This window comes from Pituophis catenifer, unplaced genomic scaffold (genome assembly GCF_029215685.1).
Source record: "Pituophis catenifer annectens isolate HBS135680 unplaced genomic scaffold, rPitCat1.0.hap2 SCAF_5, whole genome shotgun sequence".
Taxonomy (NCBI): Eukaryota; Metazoa; Chordata; class Lepidosauria; order Squamata; family Colubridae; genus Pituophis; species Pituophis catenifer.
The window spans coordinates 63,718,256-63,744,884 of NW_027256885.1; the positions used below are offsets into that span (position 1 = coordinate 63,718,256).

The following is a 26,629-nucleotide window of genomic DNA, read 5'->3' on the forward strand; positions in this document are numbered from 1 at the left end:
GGTTTGCCGACCTCAAGGCCTTGTCTGTGGCTCCTCCGTGGTGAATTCCCCCGGTCAAAGCCTCGCTCAGCCAGGGGGCATTGATACATCCGGATCCCCAGTTGCTCCAATTGACCGCCTGGCGCTTGAGTGGCGTGCTATGAGGGCTAATAACTTTTCTTCCAGGGTCATGAAGACCATTCAGGCTGCTCGCCGTCCTTCGACAGAACGCGGTTATTCGCCATGTGGCGAGCCTCTTTGTTCTTGGTGTACTCAAAAGGGTCTTTCTCCACTCCACGTCTCCATCGGCCAGGTGCTGGAATTCCTTCAGGACGGGCTTGATAAGGGACTCTCGTCCAATACCATTAGGAGGCACATGGCAGCTCTTTCTACGCTTTTTATCGTGTGGACACTTACCTCCTTATCTCAACATTCTACCTTTAGGAGGTTTCTGAAGGGTGCTTCAAATTTGTGTCCTCCAGTGTGCACAGGTATCCTACCTGGGATTTGGCCATTAATTCTCTCACGGGAGCCCCGTATGAGCCGTTGAGAACCATCAGCCTTCGCCTTTTGATGTGTAAGGTTGCTTTTCTTGTGGCGATTTACCTCAGCCAGACGTATTTCAGAACTTGCTGCCCTTTCCGTGCGGAGTGATCTCTGCGTTTTTCATACTGATCGAGTGGTTCTTAGACTCTATCCCTCGTTCATTCCTAAGATTAATACCCCGTTAATACCTCATAGACAGATGGATTCGTCAAACAATTGATAAAACTTATGAGCTACGCTCCTTGCCTCAACCTTCCAGTTTGACGGCACACTCGACTCGCAGTGCGGCCACTTCGGCTGCGTGGGCCACTCAGGCATCCTTGCTTGAAATCTGTAGGGCAGCGACACGGATTTCACCTTCACCATTTATTAACCACTATAAAATAGACAAGTTTGCCTCGGCTGAGGCAAACTTTGGCAAGCGGGTGTTGCAAAGAGTTCATAATAGTGAGGAGTCCTCAAGACAGACTGGGCCCGCCCGTAGTTAGGGACAATAAGCTTTGGTATGTCCCATGCCTGGCTGGTGTCTCTACCAAGATGGAGAAGGGGCGTTGGCTTACCTGAGACGCACCTTCTCCTTCAGTGGAGACAGCAGCCAGCCCCACCCTTAGTCAGTCTTGTTGTATGTTCCTTGTTAACCTTTGTTTTTTCTCCCATCACGTTGAGTCTGTATCTTCGTCTTCGCCAAAAGCTGGAAGCCCCTAGCAAGGAAGGCGGGACTTAACAACTTCAATCAGACTCAGTCCACCAATCTGAACAGACGAGAACTACCCATGCCTGGCTGCTGTCTCCACTGAACGAGAAGGTGCATCTCAGGTAAGCCAACGCCCCTTTTTTTCCTGAACTGATGAAGCTTCTTGGATGAGAAGTGAAACGTTTTCTTCTTCTTCCTCAAGGAAAAAAAACAACCTCCAGTTGCCTTTTTTTTTTTTTAAAAAAAAAAAAAACACCTTTGAGACTTCTTCCCAGGGCTCTCTTGTCAGCTCCTTCCTGTTTCTGTGGCTCCTTCCAGAGGGATTTATTTATTTATTTATTTATTAATCAAATTTCTATACCGCCCTACTCCCGAAGGACTCAGGGCAGTGAACAGCCAAGATAAAATACAGATAATCCAAATATTAAAAAAGTCCCTTAAAATTATTAAATATTTCGGCCGAAACACAGATTAAAACACCCAATTTATAAAATCACAAATTAAAAAATTTAAAAAATTTAAAATTTAAAAGATGGGGAGTTAGGCCAGGCCAGCTTGCTGAAATAGAAAAGTTTTGAGAGCACGGCGAAACGGCGATCCCTTGTGCTCACTCCCCTCCCCCAATAACCCCATCCCACTTTGTCCTCTTTTATTTTCAGCTCCTTGTTTATTTTTGGCACCTTCTTTCCACTTCCCTTGATCACCTCTCCATGCCGCATTTCCTCCTACTCCATCCTGTTGTTCGTAAACGGAAAGCAAATAAATTCTCACAGAGATATTAATTAAGATCTGTGCCATTGTGGTAGATTTCATTTTTATTCTATTTGTATTAAGGAAAAATGTCTATGTAGCATCATCAGGGCTAGAAGGGGTTTTGCACTGATAATATTATCTAATTGGGTAATGAAAACAGCCAAGCTCGGAGAGCACCAAGCACCCCACAGTTCAATCCTGAGGTACAAATATTGTTTCAGAAACTGAATATATTGGGCAGTTCAAAATCTGGGAGGTGATGGGCTAGTTGATTGGATTGGGCTTTTGCAACCCAGTGTGGAAACAGCTTTGAGAATTGGAGATACCCTCCGTCTGTCTTCTCCTCCTTCCTCTCCATGTGTCAAACTCCATTCCATGCCTCTTATGTTGTGTTTCTTCCCTCCCAGCCCCCTGCAGTGGCCGTTGAAGACCTACAGCTCCAGCTAGCCCTTAGCTTGAGCAAAGAGGAGCACGACAAGGTTAGACTGCTATCATGCCACCCCACTCAGTTCTTCCTGAAATAATCAACTAAACTACTTTCTCTGAGCTAGTCTTGACCTCTCACACTTTTCTAACTAACGTGGCATTCTCTGTCTCTCCAAGTCCCCATCCAAAGCAGAGCGATGACAACAATCTCTCTTTCAGCTTTAGGTCTCATTTATTGTCCACTACCTGGTGAATTGTCCATTCTTCAGTTGGCCAGTTTCCAAGTTTCTCCCAGTGAGAGGCTCAGTAATAAAACTGGTCAATCCAGGTATCCTAAGCTTGACCGAGCTAGGACTTGAACTCAGGCCTACTAAAACATTTGATGAATGTCTCCAGAAGCTTGGAAACAATATCCTGGAAGAAAATATACCTATGAGTTGTTGATGGGGAAAAGGGATCAGATACTCAATTGAAAAGGAAGGCCATTTGGAACAAAGAGTTGGAATTCTGGATGTCTTTTCTCACCTTAGCTGAAAGTGAGGTGGAAAGGCAAGAAAAAGAAGACCTTTAGTGTGTTATCTCTGGATTTTACTGGATTCATCCAGTAGATGAAAGATAAAATACTAGCAATTCAGCCAGTTTCAGCCAGTAGAAATCCTGGAATGACAAGTTAACGCTGAGATTGCTGGGCACCTTGAGGATTGTATACTTAGTTTGGGGCCTGAGGGAGTTGCAGTGAAGAGAAGATGCTTCCACTTGGACTCCACTTTTATGAAGTATTGGCAAAAGCAGCCAAAATTCAGGATTCCCGTTATTTGGCAGGAACTAGTTTGTTGGAGGGTTAGAACAGCATCTCGCTCACTTCTCTCTCTCTCTCTCTCTCTCTCTCTCGGATGTTTTTTTCTGAAGATAACTTTTCATGCAAAACAGAAACAACAGTAGCAGATGCTTCAAAGTTGATCTGATCCCTGGCCAAGCTGCTGCTCCATCTATATTCTGGCTCTTGCTCTCTCCTTGCCAAAGGTGAGTGACCACCTGTCACTTTCTACTGCCTCCATTAATGCCTCTGTCCTTTTCACAACCCTCTTACAGGAAGAGCGGATCCGGCGCGGGGATGACCTTCGCCTTCAGATGGCCATCGAAGAAAGCAAGAAGGAGACTGTCCCTGCTAAGGAGGAGGTGAGGTGGAAGAGACAGGCTGAGAGCTGCCTACCATGATAATTAAACAAGATCTCCAGTGGAAAGGGGTGATGTGGGTGGGAGGAGGGCAACGTGGAGCAGCAAATTATTTGGGGTCAAATCCGAGAGGCATCTGGCTGGCAGCTTCTGAATGTTCAAGTAGAAGACGTGTCAGTCACAAGTAACTAGGAACATGAGTTTTAGTTTAGAGTACTTCAAGTTTATTACTAGTAGTCCTCAACTTAGAACAGATCATTTATTGACCGTTCGGAGTTACGATGGCATTGAAAAAAAGTGACTTGTGAACCATTTTTCACACTTAACGATCGCTACAGCATCCCCATGGCCACGTGATCAAAATTCAGATGACTCATATTTGCAGTGTCCCACGGTCACTTTCTTTTGCTACTTTCTGACAAGAAACATCTGACAGATGTTTGAAACGGTCACTTTTGCTACTTTCTGACAAGCAAAGCCAGTGGGGAAGCCAGATTCACTTAACAGCTGTGTGTTACCAACTTAACAACTGCAGTGATTCACTTAACAACTGTGACAAGAAAGGTCGTAAAATGGCACAAAACTCACTCAACAAATGTCTTGCTTAGCAACAGAAATTTTGGGCTCAGTTGTGGTCATAAGTCGAGGACTACTTGTACATGCTACCTATACACAAGAATCTGATCTACTAATGGTCAAGGCAAATTGGCGCCAGATAAGAGTCAATGGAATTCAAAGGGGTCTGGACTTACATTAGTGGAACAACAACTCCAGATTGATGATGCGCTTGACCCCGCCCTCAGTCTCAGCCCGGTCATCTCCTACAAGACCCATGATTTACTCTAGCAAAAACACCTCTTATCCATCTTGTGAAATAGTTATTATTTTATGGACACAATTTGTATCCTACCTTTCTGCCCCGGAGAGCACTCAAGTCAACTAATACCATTTTGTATCTTCTTCCAAAGAACTTTATACGTGGAAGCTGTGGTTTTACCTTTGCACAAATATTATGTTGTAAATTAAACCAAACATGAATATAAATCAAAATCTCTCCCTTGATTTCTGGGTGGTTTGCAGGTGAACATCATGGGTGCTCTGTCTCCCCTTTGTGTAATAATGTCAGAGTTGAAAGGACTTTGACAACTTAAATGACACTTCCAAAATAAAAGAAAAAGAAAACCAGAAGTAGACCTTAGTGTAACAAAGCCTTTTAATTCAGTTATTGAGAGCAAGGTGCCTAGGTGTTGCAATTGGCTCTGGTTCATAATAAATATTCAAGTAAATAAACCGATTCTGCCCACTTCTAAGTTAGAACAAAGATTTTATTTATTTGGCATATAGCATCTACAAAGGTCATGCAATCACTGACATACAACACTAATAAAATGCAGTCTCTATACAAACACAAATATAAGTAAGTTTGTTTGTTTATGAAATTTATTTGTCGCTCATCTTGTATCCAAAGACTCTGGGCAGCTCGCAGCATAAAAACATTAGAGCATTAAAAACATTAAATTCAACAATCACAGAAACACAGTAGATAAAATCATTAACAGTTTAAATAGAGCATCAGCAAATATATATAGGACCTATATATAGGTCTACATTTATGGTTGAGTGTTGAATCTGTGCCTTGGCTCACTAGTCCTAGTCCACATTTCTAACTCTACATTCATAAAGCTCTAGATCAGGGAAAAGGAAGAAACCACTGGATGTTAAATGGAACAGTGAAGGTGTGCTATAATTTTTCTCTTTCACACTACAATCTTTTTTGCCTTCTCCATCACCCAGTTATCCTTGATGGACCTTGCTGATGTCTTCACTGCTCCACCACCTGCTGATCCGTGGGGCGCTCAGCCTGCTCCTGCTGACCCTTGGGGTGGTGCTGCCACAGTTGTACCTGCAGCTCGTACGGACCCGTGGGGACCCCCTGCTGCTGGAGCAGCCCCTGCAGGAGATCCATGGGGAACTTCCGCAGCACCTCCTGCAACCCCCTTGGACCCCTGGGGAGCCCACCCAGCTGCCAGCACTGACCCCTGGAAGGCCAAAGGTAAGATCCAAATCTGGGCAGGATCAGATGTTTGAAACATTCTTCTTCACCATTACTTTTTAATGATGTACTTGTGTGGGGTTCCCCTTCTGAAAAGATCTTTTAAGAGGAGTGGGTGGGCAACATGGGGTCCCATTGCATTTCATAAGGCCTATGGAAGAGGCTGTTTACGACAGCTGTCTCTGCTGTGAGCTGCTCAGTGAAGTGTAGAGAAAAGAGTGTAGAGTAGGGGTAGGTAACTATGGCAACTTTACGACCTGTGGGCTTCAACTCCCTGAATTCCTGGCTGGGTCAGGAATTCTGGGAATTGAAGTCCACAGGTTGTAAAGTTGCCACAGTTGTCAACCTCTGGTGTAGAGTTTAGAGCTGTGATAAAAAGAAAATGGGGGTATTAGAAACCATTCATTTTTTGGTGCTGTCGCCACCTCCTGCTTCCTATATCCCTTCCCAGCATGCAGCTTCCCACAGATTACCTTCGTGTGAATTGACTCTTTGCAGATTGAGAAAGGCTGCCTGTCCCTTTTCAGTCATGAAGGGTGTGGGAAAAAACATTTCAACCAGGTCAGGTCAGCACCAGGCTAGGTGAGCCCTTCTTTTATACTGCCTTCAGTCCTAGGATGAAGGATATCGTCATCCCCAGAATTCCTCCTGGCTCTACAACCATGGTGTCTCTCATTTTTAATGAAGAGGTTCCCTGGGGTTTGTCCTAAAAGCCATTTTCCACACAGCCTGTTAGGAAATGGCTATTGCCTAACTAGTTGGTCAGGCAATATATAAACTATCAATACATGTTTGTCAAAAAGTATTATATTGCTTTAAGACTGTATTGCATCATCCTGTATCCTGATTGGCTAAGCTCTGTAGCCAATGTACTTAAGGGGAAGCCTGAATCATGGCTTATGAATACTACACCATTTTATCTGCTTATTTGCTGTTACTCTCTACCTGTTCTCTCTGCATGATCACTGTTTGATCATTGCTACTTGTTGCTTTTCTACTATTTATTGAATGTTTTAATATTGAACTTGTTCCTGTTTGAAACTCAAGAAGAACTGTTTTATTGTGTAATGACAACAACTGGTAAGAAGACTTCGTATTTGGAATATCCCTGAATTGATATTTTAACTATCGCCTTATCTGTGTATGACTTGGATTGTTATTGGACTTTGCTTTACTTTTTTCTAAAAAGTAAAAGACTACCACAACTCAGTGTGTCAGTATATTAACTGTGGTTATTCACTCTCAGCCGCTTTCATGTGCATACTCAAGGGGTACTCTGCTCAATAACCCATAACATTGGTTATGAGCCAAGAATATCCTTAACACAGCCTTTTTATCCATTGGAAGAGAGAGGCCTTCGATGTGTAGAGCAGACCCTACTTAACCAAAGGTCCAGTTCTATTCATTTTCATTTCATTTTATTTTATTAGATTTATATACCGCCCTACTCCCGAAGGACTCAGGGCGGTGAACAGCCAGAAAGATAAAACACACAAACTACAAAATTTAAAAGACAATATAAAAACCCATTAAATAATTTGGCCCAAAACAATTTAAAACACCCCTAATGTTTTAAAACCAATTTTAAAAGTTACAATTAAAAGGGAAGTTAGGCCAGGCCAGCCTGTTTAAATAAATAGGTCTTGAGGGCACGGCGGAAGATGCGTAAATCCGGGATCCTCCGTATCTCCAGGGGGAGCTCATTCCAGATAGCAGGTGCCCCCACAGAGAAGGCTCTGCCCCTGGGGGCCGCGAGTCGACACTGTTTGGCCGACGGCACCCTGAGGAGCCCCTCTCTATGTGAGCGTACTGGCCGGTGGGAGTCTACTGGTGGCAGAAGGCAGTCCCGTAAGTACCCTGGTCCTAAGCCATGGAGCGCTCTAAAGGTGGTAACCAAAACCTTGAAGCGCACCCAGAAGACCACCGGGAGCCAGTGCAGCTCGCGCAGGAGAGGTGTCACATGGGAATGCCACGTCGCTCCCATAACCACCCGCGCGGCTGCACTCTGAACCAGCTGGAGCCTCCGGGTGCTCCTCAAGGGGAGCCCCATGTAGAGCTAAGTATTCTTAGCTTTCCTGCAGAAAGACTCTCCACAGATAATTAATGTTTGTCCTCTTTTTGCACCTGAAATACCCTTTTTAAGGTGAGTAACCACAGCTATAGGCCATGTGGTCTCACTCTAGATTTGAGAAAAGGCATTACAGGTAGTCCTCAACTTACAGCCAGTTGCTTAATGACCCAGAGCTACTTACAACCCGTTTTTTAAATTATGACGGAGGCATACCCTCTATACCACCTACCACCATGGTCACGTGATCACATTTTGGGCACCTGGCAACTAGCTCATCCTTATGGCCATTTGCAGCATCCCAGGGTGACTTGACCACATTTTACAACATGTTGTTGCTAATTTCCAGCATTTACTTCCGGTTTGTGGCCAAAAAAAATGCCCATTGGAGAAAATAGGTAGGTGAAATGAGGACCCAGTTTGTGGGGGCAATAAGCTGACTTTGTATAAAATATACAAAAGAATGAAGGCTATTGCTTAACGCATTGTAAGCCGCCCTGAGTCTCCGGAGAAGGGCGGCATATAAATCAAATTTAAAAAAAAAATAAAAATGGATTCTCTTGATGACTGCCATGTTTGCTTAATGTCCGCCACAGAAAATCAAAAAAATCAGGTCCAGTCACATGATACCTCAATTTACAACCACAACAACTTACAAACATAATTCCAGGTTCAATTACAGTTGGAAGAACTACTTGTATTAAATTGGCAGTCCATATATTATATAGTGTGCCAACACACATCCCTTTAATTTAATTACATTTAACTGCATTTGCTTTTTGAAAGCCCATTTGTCTCCAAAATGGGAATCCTTGAAAACTCTTGATTTAACATCAAGCTCTGAACAGTTTGATGTCATCAGTAAACAGAGCCACTTCAATGCTTAGCCCTAGTTCATTGGAATCTCAAATAAAAAGTGTTGGTCACAGCACCTATTGCTGGAAGGCAGATGCTTTGCACATCTTTGCACAATTGAGATTTGCCCATTTATTTTTACCACTTATTTCATTTTTTTAACCAGCTCCCAGTCCCTGAGCGTATCTACAGTCTTAACCCATGGAAGCTGACTGACTTTGCTCAAGATCAGGGGGTCTTCCAAACATGTCAACTTGAAGATTTATGGACTTCAATTCCCAGAATTCCTCAGCCAGCATGGCTGGTTGAAGAATTCTGGGAGTTGAAGTCCACAAGTCTTCTTCTTTTTTTTTTTTTAATTTAAAACAAACTTTATTAAATTATCAAACAATTATAAAAACAACTAAAACAATAATAAGATATTCATATACATAGATCATATCATATATTTGACATTTCATTTCTATTCTTTTACATATCTATATATATTCTTCTTCTCTACACATTATATATTTCTTAACCTAGTCCCATATTCATTTTCCTGACGGTGAAGTCGTTGTTGGTATTTATATAAAGTAAGCATGGAAATACCCTCTCAATTATCAGTTCTCAATTTAAAATTCACTATTAAAGAAAGGTAAAATTTAGTACTCATTAAGATTATATGGTTTACTACGTATATCCTTATCCACTTTCTTTTCGCTTAATCCAATCGTACCACTTGTCCCATACCTTAAAATACTTTGAGCTTTCCTTATCCTTTAATTTCAGTGTTAGTTGATCTGATTCCGCACATGCATATATTTTTTGTATTATCTGCTGATCAGTTGGCACATGATCGGTCTTCCAAACTTGTGCAATTGCTATTCTGGCCGCCGTAATTATATGATGTATCAAATATGTCATTTCTTTTCTGATATTTTGTTTATATATTCCTAATAAAAAAATCTCTGGGTCTAATTCTATTTCTTCTCCTGTAATTTGTGATATCCAAATTCTTATTTTCCCCCAGAATACCTTAATTTTGGGACATAGCCACCATACATGATAATAAGTTCCTCGGGCCTGTTTACATTTCCAACAATTCGGATCCAAATTAGGGTACATTTGTGCTAGCCTCGCGGGAGCAAGGTGCCACCTATACCACATTTTGTATTGGTTTTCCTTGTAGGTTACTGATTTTGTTATTTTGATGTTGTTTTCCCAAATCCTTTCCCATTCTTCTAGTTGAATATTTTTACCTATATTTCTAGTCCAGGCAACCATTTGTCCTTTAATTATATTCTCATTTAAGTCAATTTCTAATAAGCATTTATATATTTTGGATATTAATTTCCCTTCTTTCACTTCCAGAAATTTGTCTAGCCTATTAGGATTCACATCAATTCCTCTTTCATCCCTGTCTTTCCTATATCTATTTTGTACTTGAAGGTAGGGCCACCAATCCAATTCCATTCCCGCATCTCTGAGGTCCTGGCGTGTTCTTAATAGTCCATTTGAATCTAATAGATCCCTATACCGTATAATTCTATGATAATTTATAGTATTGGGGTGCATAGCCGCCTCCACTGTGGAAAACCACCCAGGGACCTTCGTGTAACATTTTTTCTTTGTCTCCAACCAGATGTCAATTAATGCTCTCCTAATTATATGATTATTAAAATGTTGGTACATCTTGTTCCCGGAATTCCACAGGAAGGCGTGCCACCCCATCATTAAATCATGGCCTTCAAGTTTTAATAATCGTTGATTATCTAGGTTAACCCACTCTTTTATCCATATCAGGCCTGCTGCATTATAGTATTTCTCCCATGCCGGGAAACCAAAACCTCCTCTAAGTTTATCATCCTGTAGTGTGCTCAAGCTTATCCTGGGTTATCCAAGTTGCCACATTTGAAGACTCCTGCTCAAGACCCTTGATGAGGGCTTTTTGAAAGTCCAAGTACACAATATCTACTAGGTATCTTGTCCACATGCTTATTCCCACCTTCGCAAAGCTCCAAAAGGTTCAGGGAATCACTCACCTTTTGGAAGCCATGTTGGCTTATTTTCAATTACTGCTTTTTTCTTTTCTGTGAGCCATTTCTAGTCAGGAGGTGGAGATAGATGCATCAATCTAACGGGGAAGGCCATTTCCTTTGCTTGAGTTAAACCTCTTTGCAGTTTGAAGGTCCTTCGCCAATGGAAAGGAAAGCATGCTCTCCTCCATTGTCATACAGAGTGTAGAATAACAGAGTTAGGAGAGACCTTGAAGGTCTTCTAGTTCAAACCACTGTGAGGCCAAGCAGGAGACCTACACATTCTGGACAAATGTCTGTGCAATCTCTTCTTAAAAGCTTCCAGTGGACTTCGGTTGATGTCGTGGCGAGAATGGCTGGAAAATAGCGGACCTCCGCCAGGCTCTGTGAAATGCAGCCGGCAACTGCTTGCTAGGAAACCCTACGGGGTTAAGCCGCCCTGGAGGGGTGGTGAAGAAAGGAGAGGCGCTTTGTCGATCGCGAGGAAAATGCAATTTCCTCGATCCGAAGAAAGCTCTCCTGAACAGCAGCAGGGACGACGGCCATTTTTGGTCAGTCACAAGCTGGGACAACCGGGACACTAAGATCTTGTGCTGGAGCGGTGTGTGGACAGAGCAGTGAAATTGGGTGAGAAAATTTCCAACTGTTGCCTTAGATTTAGAGATTTAACCTAAGTTAAAAGTTCCAAAGAAATGATCTCCAAACATTAAAAAAGCGGTGATTGGATTTATGGAGAAAGATTAAAGACTAAAAACTAAAGAGGAAGATTAAAGATTAAAGATTTAGAAGTAAAAGAAAAACCTAAAGGATGATTTAAAACATAGGAAGCCTGGAAAAGCCAAACAACATTGTGAAAAGTGACTATTGGGAGAAATTGCTTTTCTAAACTGTATCTCTAACTCCCCTCCACTGGAATTGGGAGCAGGGGAGCCATCTACTGGAGGAAGAAGATTACTGCAATGTGTAAAATTCAAAGGAAAGTGATGAGAAAGTAAACAACATCTGGACTTTATCTTAGTAGGCAATTTGGATGCTGGGAAATATTCACTGAGCTTTTTGAAGATTCAGAAGGCAAATTAAATTAAACACTAAAACTCTATTGGAACAGTACACTGAAAAGCGGATTTGAAAGATTTGAAGAAACTTGGTGGGCTAAATTGGATTTGGGTTATTAACATTATGTGATAGATCCGTGATGGCGAACCTATGGCACTCGGTGGGCATGTGCGCGCCGGCCAGCTGATTTTCAGGCCTTCTGGGTCCACCGGAAGCAGGGAAACAGGCTGTTTCCGGCCTCTGAAGGGCCTGGGGGGGGAAGGCCCATTTTTTGCTGTCCCCAGCCTCCAGAGCCTCTCTAGGAGTCTGGGCAGGGCGAAAACAGCCTTCCCCACCCCCTCTGGAGGCCCTTTGGAGCAGCGGTCACCAACTGGTGGTCCGTGGTCCACGAGAAAATTTTGGTGGTCCGCAGAAACATTATTTGCATTTTTTATATTGCACTAAATCAGGGGCCCTCAAACTACGGACCCTGGGCTGGATACGTGCAATGAACGCTTGTGTTACTGCAGAGAGTCTCTCCCTTTGGGGTCTTTTTGTGCAGCTTGAAGGGAGCCAGGAATTCTGACTTGGGGTCTGCTTCAGCCTCCTGGTGTGGGGCTTTGGGCGAAGGCTGGAGGGAAGTGCTGCTGGTGGCGAAGAGCCAGAGGGCCTTTTTTTTTTTGCTTTAATTTATATGCCGCCCTTCTCCGGAGACTCAGGGCGGATTACAATGTGTTAAGCAATAGCCTTCATACTTTTGTATATTTATACAAAGTCAGCTCATTGCCCCCACAATCTGGGTCCTCATTTCACCTACCTTAGAAAGGATGGAAGGCTGAGTCAACCTTGAGCCTGGTGAGATTTGAACTTGCAGTAATTGCAAGCAGCAGATGTTAATCTGTTAATAACAGTGCTTTAGTCCACTGTACAGGCTCTGTAGTACAGTGCAGTCCCACTGGACTGTACTACAGTCCAGTGGGACTGTATCATGGCCTGGAACTGGCTGACCATCTCAGCCTGCTGAGCCTTCAGGCGCCGGTACCTGGCCTTGCACTCCCACAGGTCTTTCCTCTGCTTGGAAAGCCTATGCTTGTACTCCTCAGTGAGGTGCTTCTGCTGAGCCTCCTTCTCGGTCAGATCCAATTTGAAATGAGCCAGCTGTTTTGCCAACTCTTTCTAGTGGCGGCTCCTTAGTTCCAACAACTGCTTCCTGTTGGGGCCCTAAGGAGCCTGGGAAGGCAGGCAAGGAGTGGCTGGGAGGGGAGGGGCGAGTAGAGGCCGACGAGGTGCCCCTCGATGTGAGTGACATCAAGTTGGCCATGCCCACTCAGTCACATGACCACCTAGCCATGCCCACCCAGCCAGTCATTAAGCAGATCGTATTAGTGGTCCACAGGATTTAAAATTATGAATTTAGTGGTCCCTGAGGTCTGAAAGGTTGGTGACCCCTGCTCTGGAGGCCAGAAACAGCCCAGTTGCTGACTTCTGGTAGGACCGGAAGGCCCGTTTTTTTGCTCTCCCCAGGCTCCAGAGCCTTTCTAGGAGCCTGGGGAGGGCGAAACTAGTGGGACCGGAAGTCGGCAAACAGGTTGTTTCTGGCCTCCGGGGGGGTGGGGAAGGCCGTTTTTGCCCTGCCCAGGCTCCTAGAAAGGCTCTGGAGCCTGGGGAGGGCGAAAAATGCCTACCGGGCCCATCGTGCCATCACGTGCCAAAAGTGGGGGGAGGGGGGTGGGTCGCATGTGTGGGCAGGGCAGGGCACATAGAATTATGTGTGTGGGCATGCGCGCAACCCCCCGGTGCTCCCCCCACTTTTGGCACGCGATGGCAAAAAGGTTAGCCATCACTGTGATAGATCATCTTACAAAGCCAAAAAAGAAAAGCGACAGAAGGGAGGGAAGAATAAGAAAAAGAAGAAAAGATAAATAAGATTTTAAAATCTGAACAATTGGGAAGGTGTAAATTGGAAATTATAAAGACTGAAAAGCACAAATTTATAGACATTTTGGGGACTTGGAGAAATAACCAAATCTTATTAATAATTGATTTTTTCTGGAGTTTTTAGATGTTGGGATATTAGAGGTATATTAACTTGTCACAAAATGACCCAGCAGGAGACAATAAAGTTTTCTGAAGAAATGTTAGAAATAGCGACAAAGAACTATAAGACGTTGATGGGAATATTTAAAGATAAAGATGTAAAAGTAGAAGGCTCTCAACAAATGGTGTATGATGAATATAATACACAGAAGGCAGCTGAGAAATTAGAAGGAGTAGTGGAGGGGAGAGTGCAAAATAAACTACAAAAAGATAAAAATAAGTTAAAAGCAGATAAAAATACTGAAAAGACAGCAATGACAAATACTAAAAATCAAATAGACAATCCCTTAAGAGCTTATAATAGAATAGAGAAAAAAAGGAAGATCTTTCAAAAATAATGAAAGGGTTATGGATGGATACTCAAAAGATGCAGCAGCAGGAGATAAAGGGTAAGACAGGGAACAATCAGTTTGTGTAAAAATGCTAGAAAGACATAGGATTCCAAGAGAAAAACAAAAGAATCACCAAAAAATCAATATATGATGAAATTCTAAAAAGGCTGAGACATGATGGATAGAGATATAATACTGTATTTTGCAATATAGTAACAATATTGAAAACCAATAGAAATAAGTGGAAAGTTTAAATTGGGAAAATAGTAGCACATATATAGATATATAATAGAATTTATTATAAATACAGATATATTAAGATTAGGAGATGGAAGACTAGGACTAGGTATATCTATAGATATGATTAACAGGATGGAAAAAATATATTGGAAAATACAGTTTTCAAGGACTATACATTCAGGGGACTTAGAGATATAATCATGGGACTGATTAAATCTTATTGACAACTGGTTTTATTGGTGTTTATAGAAAGTTGACATATTGAAAATGTGGTGGAACACTGAGTGATATCTATAATATTAAAATGTTAGGAGTAACGTACGGTACGGTAAAAGAATATAATTATACACATTAAGGCTAGAAGTTGGAAGATAAAAATTCTGTATATGCAATTGTATTATTACTGTGAGCACTGTGTGAAAAATGTGTTAACCCAGTCATTACACTGTCCACAAAAAATGTTGGTTGTTAAAGAAAAACTGCAAATAAAACATATACAAAAAAAAAAAAGCTTCCAGTGATCGAGCATTATTTTGGCCACCTCACCCCTCAAAACCCTGCTGTGTTTTCCTTGTCCACTCGGATCTAAACACGCCATCACTGCTGGACAGGCAGTTCTCAAATTTCATCTCTGGCATGGTTCATTTTCTTCCCAGGTGGGACTTCTGTGGGGCCTACAACAGCACCACCTACAGACCCATGGTCATCCAGCATGGCTCCCACATCCCAAGGACAGCCTGCTCCTGATCCTTGGGCTCCAGCATCCACTTTTTCAGATCCCTGGGGGGACTCCCCTTCTAAGCCTAGTACCAACGGCATGGCAGGTAAGGATGAAACGAGCAGTAGGGGATTGGGGATCAAGTGCTGGGAGAAAGGGAGGGGGAGGGGCTGGTATTTCACTGGGTCAGCTGAAGGGGAAGGACTCCTAATTCAGGGCCTCTTCCTGCTCCCAGCTAATCCTTCTGCCCCTTCCTTCCTCTTGTGTCCTGTTCCTCTCCCAGCTGCCAGAGGCTTTGAGCAGTTTGATGACGGGGACAGGGATGAATTCTCTGTTTTTGACAGCCTGCGCCCAGCACTGCCCAAATCTGGAAGCAGCACAGGTCAGCCTTGCTTCTCCCCCGCCCCCACTTCCCTTTCCTAGGCATGGTTCCTAATGCTCCACCCCAGTGTGTTTTTCAACCATAAATTGAATTCTGGGAATTGAAGTCCACACATCTTTAAGTTTGCCATGCTTAAGAAACACAGCTCTAACCTCCCTTCCCTCTAACCTGTCCAGGCCTGTGGTTTGTGGACTAGATGACCTCTAGCTCCCTGGCATGGGAGAGAATTTGCATGCTCCTCCCTTTGATTCTCTCCCTCCCTATCTCCTCTAATCTTGTTTGGACATTGGCTTTCCAAACTACATGTTCTTGCAAGAGATGGGGAAATAATTTAATACTTTAATTAACAAAAAAACTAAAATCTGGGGAAGGGAAGGTTGTTTGTGGTTTTGGGAATGAGGGCAAAATGATTGTGGACAGCCATAAACTAAGCACAATTCCTTACATGACCAACGAATTGTCTAAAATGGAGTCTGCGTTTTTCGTCCATATTCTCTGTGCTTCTGGATTTATACTCCTCCCTTCCACCCCTCCTCTCTCTCTCATTTCTTGTTCCACAGGTGAACTGTCCCTCTTAGCAGGGGAGGTCCCTGTTTCTCAGGCTGGCAGTGGCAAGGACAGCCCCAATGCTTTTGATATGGCTGCCATGACTGGGTCACTGCCAGAGTCCTGCAAGCCGATGCGTAAAACCCCTGAGTCGTTCCTGGGTCCCAACACAGCCCTCGTTGATCTGGACTCTCTGGTCATCAAACCTGCTGCTCCATCCAGCAGCACCAAGGCTTCAAACCCCTTCCTCCCCCCTGCTAAAGGTTTGTATGCTTTGGGGTGTCGGGGGGTGGGGAGGTTAGAGCAAATAAAGGGGCTCCTACTCATTGCTGTGCTCAAGGAGAATCAAATTTGGTTTGAAGTGTAGGAAATTGGTTCCATTGCACTGATTTCACTGAGAATAGAAATCAAAATGAATCATCTAATTACAGATAGTCCTCGATTTACGACCACAATTGAGCCCAGAATTTATGTTGCTAAGTGAGAAATTTGTTTAAGTGAGTTTTGTCCCACTTTACAACTTTTTTTTGTTACAGTCAGGTCCAGAAATATTGGGACATCGACACAATTCTAGCATCTTTAGCTCTATACACCACCACAATGGAGTTGGAATGAAACAAACATAATGTGTGTTAACTGCAGACTGTCAGCTTTAATTTGAGGGTATGTACATCCAACTCAGGTGAACAGTGTAGGATTTACAGCAGTTTGTATATGTGCCTCCCACTTGTTAAGGGACCAAAAGTAATGGGACAATTGGCTTCTCAGCTGTTCCATGGCCAGGTGTGTGATATTCCCTCATTACCCCAATTACAATGTGCAGATAAAAGGCCCAGAATTCATTTCAAGTGTGCTATTTGCATTTGGAATCTGTTGCTGTCAACTCTCAAGATGAGATCCAAAGAGCTGTCACTATCAGTGAAGCAAGCCATCATTAGGCTGAAGAAACAAAACAAACCCATCAGAGAGCTAGCAAGAACATTAGGCGTGGCCAAAACAACTGAAACATTCTCAAAAAGAAGGAATGCACCGGTGAGCTCAGCAACACCAAAAGACCTGGGAGACCATGGAAAACAAGTGTGGTGGATGACCGAAGAATTCTTTCCCTGGTGAAGAAAACACCCTTCACAACAGTTGGCCAGATCAAGAACACTCTCCAGGAGGTAGGTGTAAGTGTGTCAAAGTCAACAATCAAGCGAAGACTTCACCAGAGTGAATACAGAGGGTTCACCACAAAATGTAAACCATCGGTGAGCCTCAAAAACAGGAAGGCCAGATTAGAGTTTGCCAAACAACATCTAACAAATCCTTCACAGTTCTGGAACAAGATCCTATGGACAGATGAGACCAAGATCAACTTGTACCAGAGTGATGGGAAGAGAAGAGTATGGAGAAGGAAAGGAATTGCTCATGATCCTAAGCATACCACCTCATCAGTGAAGCATGGTGGTGGTAGTGTCATGGCATGGGCATGTATGGCTGCCAATGGAACTGGTTCTCTTGTATTTATTGATGATGTGACTGCTGACAAAAGCAGCAGGATGAATTCTGAAGTGTTTCAGGCAATATTATCTGTTCACATTCAGCCAAATGCTGCAGAACTCATTGGACGGCGCTTCACAGTGCAGATGGACAATGACCCAAAGCATACTGCAAAAGCAACCAAAGAGTTTTTGAAGGGACAGAAGTGGAATGTTATGCAATGGCCAAGTCAATCACCTGACCTGAATCCCATTGAGCATGCATTTCACTTGCTGAAGACAAAACTGAAGGGAAAATGCCCCAAGAACAAGCAGGAACTGAAGACAGTTGCAGTAGAGGCCTGGCAGAGCATCACCAGGGATGAAGCCCAGCGTCTGGTGATGTCTATGCGTTCCAGACTTCAGGCTGTGATTGACTGCAAAGGATTTGCAACCAAGTATTAAGAAGGGAAAGTTTGATTTATGATTATTATTCTGTCCCATTACTTTTGGTCCCTTAACAAGTGGGAGGCACATATGCAAACTGCTGTAAGTCCTACACCATTCACCTGAGTTGGATGTACATACCCTCAAATTAAATCTGACAGTCTGTAGTTAACGCACATTGTGTTTGTTTGTTTCATTCCAACTCCATTGTGGTGGTGTATAGAGCCAAAGATGTTAGAATTGTGTCGATGTCCCAATATTTCTGGACCTGACTGTAAGTGAATCACTGCAGTTGTTAAATTAGTAACATGATTGTTAAGTGAATCTACTGTTGTGACCCAGGCCCAAGTAGTTATTATCAGACGCAATCAGTTCGAAACAAACAGACTTTATTAGAACAGCTGAGAGTTAACTCATTCTCAGCGTAGTCCAAACAAATTCAAAACAAATTATTCAAAACACAATTCTTCAGCCTTATCACCAACCTTGGTCTAATTAGGCAACCTGCCAAAGGCATTTCGTGGCAAAAGTTCAGAAGCAGAAGACACCGACAAGAAATAAATGCAACAAGACAAGAAACAAATCTATCAACGTTGTTTTCCGACAAAGATCCCAAGAGCTGTTGCTGGTCTTTTAAGCCTTATGGGAGGGGCCAATCATCTCTTGGCCTTACTCCCGAGTCATCCTTTTTGCTTTAGCTGCTCTTGCCTTCTGGCAGCTCTTCTCATGCGTGCACTAGGAACAGGCTCCTCCTGTTCCTCTGCCTCTCTGCTGTCAGCCTCTGGAGGCTCCAGAGTCCGCACATCACTCCCAGATGGCCCTGGCCCCATCTCTGCCTCCGATGCAGAGCCCTCATCCGGTCCTTCCCCAGCCTCCAGGACTGGCCCATGTTCTTCCTCAGCCTCCTCACTGTCCGACTCCGTTGCTAGCTCCGCAGGCTGCTGGCGGACCACATCTTCCCCATTGACTTGGCTTGTCAGAAGGTCGCAAAATGTGATCACATGACCCTGGGACAGCGCAAGTGTCATAAATATGAACAAGTTGTCAAGCATTTCAATGTAAATCACGTGACCATGGGGATGCTGCAATGGTCCTAAGTGTGAAAATGGTCATAAATCACTTTTTTCAGTGCTGTTGTAACTTTGAACAGTCACTAAAGAAACTCTTGTAAATTGAGGACTACCTGTACAAGCAACACTGAAATCGGACTAGCCAGTTTGGTCTAGTGGTTAACCAGGTGGGTGATTTAGGCCAATCACCAGGAGACTATGAGTTCTAGTTCTGCCTTAGACATGAAAGCCAGCTGTGTAACTTTGGGCCAGTCATGGTCTCTCAGCCCAACCCACCTCACAGGGATGTTGTTGTGGGGAAAATAGGGAAGGTATGTTGGATATGTTCGCCCCTTTGAGTTATTTGTAAAAATAATAAAGGCGAGATACAAATAAATAAAATTTAAATTCTTTTTTGAAACAGCTTTATCCCAATTTGACTGCCTGATAAAATGTTAATTATTGTTCTCAGCTGGTGTGGGAATTATGAGGTGTGATTGCCAAAAATATTTCAGAGTAGTGGTTCAGGTTTTGAGTTTGGAGCCCAAGATTCAAGTTCCCACTTCATTTTAGGGCTTACTGGATAACTGAGTCAGTCACGGTCTCTCAATCCAGCCTACCTCAAAGGGTTGCTGTGGCTATGTAATGAATGACTCCATGCGTGTCATCTTGAGCATCTAAAGGATCGGTAGGAAATAAAGGTTATAAGACTAGAAAGGTAGAAATTTATTTATCTGGATGGGTGCCCGTTTGGGGAAAACTATGTGAAGGTTTATTCATAGAACAGAGTTTGCTGGCACTGAGCAGGGCCAGACTGACAGGTGGAACCTTCTAGAGCGGTGTTTCTCAAGCTTGGCAACAATGTGTGGACTTCAACTCCCAAAATAACCCCAGCCAGCATGCTGGCTGAGGAGTTCTGGGAGTTGAAGTCCACACATCTTCAAGCTGCCAGGGTTGAGAAATACATTTCTAGAGCAGTGTTCCTCAGCTTTGGCAACTTGAAGATGTGTGGACTTCTGCCAGGGTTAAGCAACTCCCCCAATAGCCAGACCTCTGGGGTTTCTAGGCCAGAATGAGGCCTTCTGGGCTTCTCTGTAATGATCCTTTCTTTTCTGTCTTCTTGCCTGCTGCAGGTTCCTCTCCTGCCCCATCTGCCTCGGCCACCAATCCATTTCAGGCAGCGGCAGCCACCCCGCTGTCACTCAATCAGCTCCATGTCAGTCCAGTACTTCCATTGTCCCAGCCAGCACCACCAGCGTTTCCTGCCACAGCTCCAATGGTCTCCGTATCCCCCATGGCTCCCGGGATGCCCTTAGCCTCCGTTTCCCCCATGGTGGCAGTGCAGCCCTTGGGGGCTGTTCCATCTCTGGGGCTCCCTGCCATGGGGCTGCCCCCACAGAACCTGCCCCCTGCCGGCATTGTTCCCAGCAGCACTTCGGCCTCTACCCTGGGGAGCACCAACCCCTTTTTGCTATAACTGGGGGACCTTTGGCCCAGTGTTGACCACCCAAACATCCCCTTTTGCCCTGTGTTCTCCATTGGCAGTGAGGCCCCTCCAATGGCAGCCACTGAGCGGGGGCAGCTGGATTGGGGTGAGAGGGAGGTGGAAGGAAAGGGAGGGACCAAAGTCCTTGCAGGCCCTCCACCCCCATGTTGGGAGGTCAGGAGAGTCTTTCTGCAAATTGGTTTCCCCTTTCTCCCCAGGCCTGCTCTTTGGGGACCTAGAAGGATCCATTTTTACTACCAAAGTCTAGGGAGCCGTAGTGGCCACACCCAGTGACTAGTTCAATGGGGAGGAATCTAGTCACAGAAGGAGAACGGGGGGAAGGGGGGATCTTCCCTAAAAGTGTATCTTTGAACCCTCTCCCACATTTTTTTTTAGTACCTATCCAGATTTGGGAGGTAATGGCAGATTTGGAATATTGATATTTTTTTTTTTTTTTTTTTGGTTCATCAATCTCTGTCTTCTCCTTTGTGGAAGGATAGAAGAAAGGGAAATTGCTAACTCCCTACCTCTGTGATGTTCCAGATGAAATTATTTGGGGAAATGAAGACACAACCTTTTAAATTAATGTTTTTCCCCCTTAGATACTCCCCTTCCTTCCCTTCTGAATGTTTGTTGCACCTTCTTCAACCTCCCTCTCTCCCCACGACCCCTTAGCTGGGACCAGTTTTTCTGGTTTTTGGGGATTTTTTTCCTCCTGAGGAAGTAGGGGGTGGTGTGTGGGGGGGTAACAGGAACAATTGACACCTTAGAATACATCACCCTCTGTTCTTAGGATCAAGAGAGATGCCGCTAACTTAATGCCAGAGACCAGAACTAGGTCGTGCTCCTAGGCCCCTAACCCTCATACACCCTCTTTCTCCAAACGTTGGACCCCGAAAGAATAACCTTTTGCAAGAAATGCAGGATCTTGCTAACGCATTGAGTGGATCAACGGTGGGGAGGATCTTGAAACACTCAACGCAACCTACTATGAAGGGGAATCTGGAAGCCGCTGAAGGCCGGGCCTTCTCAGATGCTAGAAAGGCTTTAAAGGCAAAACTTCCCACGCTGGACCACGACTGGACTTGAAAGGCTTTCTTGGCCCGTGTCTTGGAAGGCCTGAAAGACAGAAGCCCCTGCTGGATTTTGGAACAGCAGGATCTAAAATTCTCTGCCCTGGTCTGCGGGCCATGGCCAACTGAACCGAGGAGACCAAGGAATCTACTGAAAACAGTGGGGCTTGGTGGCCAGCAGAGTTGAGAAGCTCTTCCTGCCTCTGGCCCAGTGGCCTTCCAGACACGGCCTGCGTGGCAGCGTCCTTCCATGTCTTTGGGGGTTGGACACCCTGTGGCACACTAGGAAAGTGCCGTTTCTCAGATGCACAGCCAGACAAGAGACCTGTACTTCAACCAGCGCAACTGCGAAAGAGCCTCAAATCTTCTTCGGACTGGTGGGGGGAACAGAGGGACAGGAGATGTTGGGTGGTCACTTACCCCTTCTACAGCAGCAGCAGCAGCTTGTGGGGGAAGGGAGTCATGGCTGTGTGTGTTTGTGAGTATGTGTATGTGTTGCTGCTTTCTAAATTCCTCTTTGATGTAGGGGAGGGGCACTCATTAGCACCCAGGACAATCTGTTTGGCCTTTCTTTTCTCCCCTTCCAAATACATTCTTGGAATGTGTTTCCTATGCCTCCCTGCCCCCCCCCCCATCATGCTGGGGTTTTCTCCCCCCCTCGTATCAGTATATTTGAATCATTGTGTCATTTGTTGGTGGGTGGGGAGTGATTTAGCTGTGTGTGACCCTCATCCTTGGCTCAGCCCCCCCCCCCTCTATTTCCCCTTCCCAGGTTCCTAACCGATTCTGGTATGCTTCAGGGGAAAAAATGCTATTAATGAAATGAAATAAATGGAAACTCTTCTATGGCACCAAAAGGCTTTGGCCCCTTTGAGATTTGCTTTGTATGGAAAATGGCCGCGGAGGGAGCATTGGGCTGCTTTGTTTAGCAATAGCATTTAGACGTATATACCGCTTTGCAGTGCTTTACAGTGCTTTATAGCCCTCTCTAAGCGGTTTACAGAGTCAGCGTATTGCCCCCCTACAATCTGGGTCCTCATTTTACCGACCTCAAAAGGATAGAAGGGCTGAATCAACCTTGAGCTGGTGAGGATCGAACTGCTGGCAGTCGGCACAGTTAGCCCGCAATACTGCATTCTGACCGCTGCGACTGGCCCTTCCCAGCACAAGGCTTCCCTGGATGGCAGTCAGGAGTCCAGGAGATCTAGAGAACAGCCCAACTAAGCATGTTATGTGTTTGACAAGCAGTGAGCCCCTCCTGAATGACTCTTCCCCTTTGTGTGCTTTACAAAATTCTTGGGTTTGGAGCGGGTGGAAGAAGCAAGGAAAGAGGCTGGTTAAGCCAAGGTTGTGTGGCTGCACAAGTGACAAGGATATAAAGTTGTCCTCTCCGTGCAAACAAAGCAGAAGCGCAGCCTCCTTCCAAAAAAAATAAATCTACAGATAGTCCTTGATTTATGACCAGGATTTGAAGTTCTGATGGTCATTATCCACCCACCCCTGCAATCACATGACCGAACTTCAGGCAGTTGGGTTGCATTTATGGTCGCTTGCGGCCTCTCATGGCCACAGGACTGCCTTTTAGAATGGCTTTACTGAAAACTGGCACTTAGTTCTGGTTTTCGGCAAAACCATGCTCACAGCAAATCATTGCTTCACTTAATGACCATGATGTTCGCATAGCAACTGCCGCAAAAAAGATTGTAATATCAAAGTCGGTCATATGACCAACCTGTTTTACTAAGAACATGTCAGTGTGTATGAGAGTTCATGACTGGCAGAGACATGGTAACAAGGTCAGCCAGTGGGGACTGTTTGGAAACTGAAACAGTATTTGCTGGAGACAGCAAGGAGTCTGGGTGTGGCTTAGCTTAACCTCCAAAAAACTAGTCTGCTCTGCTGAATTGAAACTGAAACTGTTCTCTCCTCTGCCTGTGTTTGCTTGTACTTGCTACCATGTTGGAAGAACCACTCTTGGTATTGTATATTTATTTAATGTGTTATTATATATAAAGAGAAGTTAATGAATCCTGCTGAATCAGTTACCTGTGTGTGCTTTCTGGATTTGATTGCTGTTGCAAACTCTGACAGACCATAATAAACAGGCTCCATGACAGTCATAAGGTGAGGGATACCTGTATCTTGATTTAGGAGGACCAGTGTGAAAGGTCTAATCAAAGCAAAACATGCTTCCAGATGTCATGCAGACTGCCAGACAAGTTCTGGCAAATTTTTATTGCTATTTCTGTTTGGGGTTTTTTTTCCTTTTGCAAAAGCTTATTCCTGAAGATAAAGAGCATTGCAGAAATGCTCCTATTGCTGTCACTAAAATACACTTGGAATGATGGTGTTTCTTGAATAAAAAGTTAGTAAGTTTCATACAACATGCTAAGCTATAAGCTATTTATAAATCTCCACGTATAAATTCATAGATTGCTCTAAGCCCGTAACGTGGCTTGAGATTGTTCTGAATGAAGCTCAATTACCAAAAAAGTCATAAAACAGGTCTTTTCACGTGACCCGCTTTATGACCGTAATGGACAGGCTCCATTATGGTCATAAATGAGGATTACTTGTATATGGTTTACTCGTATGCTATACAGGTACTCAATTTACAGCAGTTCATTTAGTGACCAAAGTTACAAGAGCATTGGAAAAAGTGACTTATTACCATTTTTTCCACACATAATGACTGTTGCAGCATCCCCATGGTCACGTGATCAAAATTCAGACACTTGGTAACTGACTCATATTTATGAGGGTCGCAGTGTCCTTGGGTCACATGATCACCTTTTACAACCTTCTGAGAAGCAAAGTCAATGGGGAAGCCAGATTCACTTTACAACCGTGTTATTAACTGCAGTAATTCACTGAACTGGCAGGAAAGGTAAAGGGCAAAATTCACGTAACAACTGTCTCGCTCAGTGACAGAAATTTTGGGCTCAATTGTGGTGGTAAGTCGAGGACGTGGGCCAGCCATTATCAACCAGGTTACCTTCAGAGTGGCTCGGACCATTACCCATGGTTGGTAGAGCCGGCTGGGAATGACAAGAGTTGTATTTTCAGGCTGAAGTTTTTTCAAACTACCTGGAGATACCAAGGAATGAAAAGAATTTTGTTCACACAGCATGGATCTTAGTCTTTGGTTATCTGATGTAGGAAGGTATGGTAGCCCTAAGATCTTCCTGAGCCAAGCATCTGTACATGATTGAAAGACTAGGTCACTCTGTATTCTTGGCTCAATCTGCCCTTAATTACTTAATTACTTTCTGATTCATGACTGAGTTTTCCATCTGAAAATGTGTTGGTTCTCTGAGGCTGCCCTGACTTCACTGCTGTGAAGCTGCAGGTGGAAAAATGTTGCAGAGTGAGAAGAAATAATTCCACTTACTTTCCTACTGTAAACAGTTTAATTTTGGGCATCATTAGAAGCTAGGGGGGATTGGGATGTTGAATTCTGGAAGACTGGGCTGGTTATAATTCTGTAGGACTGGGCATGTTGAATTCAGGGGGGCTTAGGTAGTCTGCTACTGGAGAAGTTAGGGCAGTCTCTTCTGATTTTTCTGAGCTTTCTGAAGTTTCTGAACTATCTTTACCGTCATCTTCATTGTCTTTTTTTTTTATTGAAAAAGTTTTACAAACATCAATTTCCCCCCCATTTTTTCCCCACCCCATCCCTCCCTTAACCCCCCAAACCCTCCCCACCCCCCATGACTTCCCCAAGGTGAAATCTATCCGCATTTATTATATCAGAGTTTACCACCCCTCTATTCTCCCCCCTGTGTACTATACAATTCTTCATGACAATAAGCTATTTTGCCCCCTCTAAACTATACATTTCTATACAACATTTAGCTAAAAGCTATCTGGTACTTCCTAGTTTGATATTTATTCTGCACATAATCTATCTATTTCTTCCACTCCCATGCATAGGTCTCTTGAGTCCGATTTTTTAAGTATGCTGATATCTTCGCCATTTCTGCAAAACTGGCCTTCTTCAAAGTCCATTCTTGAATTGTAGGCATATCATCCCTTTTCCAATATTGACCAATCAATAACCTAGCTGCTGTCACCATATACAGTATCAATTTTGTTTCCCCCACTGAAAAACCCTTAACTATACCCAATAAAAACAATTGAGAAAATTGAATTTTTTTCTTCAGGACATTTTGCATAACCCACCAAATTTTTATCCAAAAAGCCTTTACTTTCTTGCATGTCCACCATATATGATAATATGTAGCATCTAAGCAATCACATCTCCAACATTTCGGTTGAACATTAGAATACATGCATGACAATTTCTTAGGATCTAAATGCCACCTATAAAACATTTTATAAAAATTTTCCCTCAAATTCTGCGACTGTGTAAATTTAACATTCTGAACCCATATTTTTTCCCAAGTTTCCATCATAACTGGTTCTCCGAAATTTTGCGCCCACTTTATCATGCAATCTTTAACCAATTCATTTTCTGAATCTCTTTCTAACAAAACATTATAAACCCTCTTAATATGCATTGGGCCTTTCTCTTTTATCTGTCTAACCAATTCTTCTTCATGCAACATTAATCCAATTTTTTGATCTTCTCTCCATCTCAGTTGAAGTTGATTATACTGTAACCACGTTAAATTAATTCCTTCTTCCAACAGTGTGTTTAATGACTTCAGATGCCATCTGCCCCCATCATTAAAAAGTACTTCTTTATATAAGAACCCCCCCGAGTGACTTTGTATTTATATTCCATATAATATGACCAAGATCCAACCACAACGGTATTTTATAATCCCATTTGACTCGGTGCTTCTTCCATGCTCTCATCAAGGAGCTTCTAAGTATATGGCTGTTGAATACTTTATCCACCTTGTTTTCATAAAATAAATATGCATGCCAACCAAATTCAAGATCATAACTTTCTATATTCAATATTCCAGTCTTTGTCCTTCCAAACCAGTCACTTGCTTGTGTAAACGCTGCAGCTTCATAATACAATCGCAGGTTTGGAAGTTTAAGACCACCCCTTTCACAAACATCTTGCATAATTTTCAGTTTAACTCTTGGCTTTTTCTCATTCCAAACAAACTTATTCACTCCTTTTTGCCATTCCATCAAGTATTTGTCACTTTTAAGCACCGGAATCATTTGAAACAAAAATAAATATCTAGGTAGAACATTCATTTTAACTGCTGCTATTCT

At 43.6% G+C, this 26,629-nt stretch overlaps 1 protein-coding gene across 2 annotated transcripts in view; it reads left to right on the forward strand.

Annotated features, from left to right (window-relative positions):
• Positions 1-23,436, forward strand: part of EPN1 (epsin 1) — a 97,359-nt gene extending 73,923 nt beyond the window's left edge. For both annotated transcript variants that reach the window (XM_070944648.1, XM_070944649.1), the window contains exons 4-10: positions 2,380-2,451; positions 3,491-3,577; positions 5,369-5,627; positions 14,929-15,096; positions 15,274-15,372; positions 15,933-16,181; positions 20,008-23,436. In XM_070944648.1, coding sequence (XP_070800749.1) covers positions 2,380-2,451; positions 3,491-3,577; positions 5,369-5,627; positions 14,929-15,096; positions 15,274-15,372; positions 15,933-16,181; positions 20,008-20,351 — 1,278 coding nt within the window. In that variant the 3' untranslated portion in view covers positions 20,352-23,436. The remainder of the gene's footprint in view (positions 1-2,379; positions 2,452-3,490; positions 3,578-5,368; positions 5,628-14,928; positions 15,097-15,273; positions 15,373-15,932; positions 16,182-20,007) is intronic.
• Positions 23,437-26,629: the final 3,193 nt, after the last annotated feature.